General features: G+C 40.3%; 1 protein-coding gene across 1 annotated transcript in view; it reads right to left on the bottom strand.

Annotated features, from left to right (window-relative positions):
- Positions 1-534, bottom strand: part of LOC138030372 (zinc finger MYM-type protein 1-like) — a 1,447-nt gene extending 913 nt beyond the window's left edge. Inside the window, exon 1 of the mRNA XM_068878291.1 lies at positions 1-534. This exon is cut by the window's left edge and continues 108 nt beyond it. Coding sequence (XP_068734392.1) covers positions 1-534 — 534 coding nt within the window.

Here is a 534-nt window from a genome sequence, read left to right as displayed (position 1 = left end):
TCTCCAATTGTCAAACGTGAAATCGTGGGTATTCAAGTATTTCTGGCATGGGTAGCAGCACGCTTTGTTCGTTTCAAATTCGTAGTTCAGCCATGGATATCGTATGTACCAGGCTGGGTTGAAATCTCTAGAAAAAGATTCACTGCCAAACGTTTTTGGGTTGTAGCACTTCAAGATCGGTTTCTGAGGACTCTCATCTATATCACTGGACGTTTGGCAAGTACCACTACATACATTTGCATCCAAGGAAGATTTGTGCGCACCATTTACGATATCTGACTGATTTGGAGCATTATTATCCGTGATAGCTGACTTAAGTGACTTTTCTGGAACACTATTATCTATTACAACTGAAATGGACATATCCCGATTAGTACTATGCACGATGTCACCATTATCTACAATTTCTGTCGTATCTGGAGCACTAGTAACATTGTCAGCACCATTATCTATGCTTCCCTTGTCCATGATCTCTGACTTATCCGAATTACCTTCATCTATGATTTCTGAATCATCTGTCACACCAACATCCAT

This window comes from Montipora capricornis, chromosome 13, assembly GCF_036669925.1.
Source record: "Montipora capricornis isolate CH-2021 chromosome 13, ASM3666992v2, whole genome shotgun sequence".
Taxonomy (NCBI): domain Eukaryota; kingdom Metazoa; phylum Cnidaria; class Anthozoa; order Scleractinia; family Acroporidae; genus Montipora; species Montipora capricornis.
Note: the sequence above shows the minus strand (reverse complement) of the source record. Positions and strands in the feature narration are given on the sequence as shown.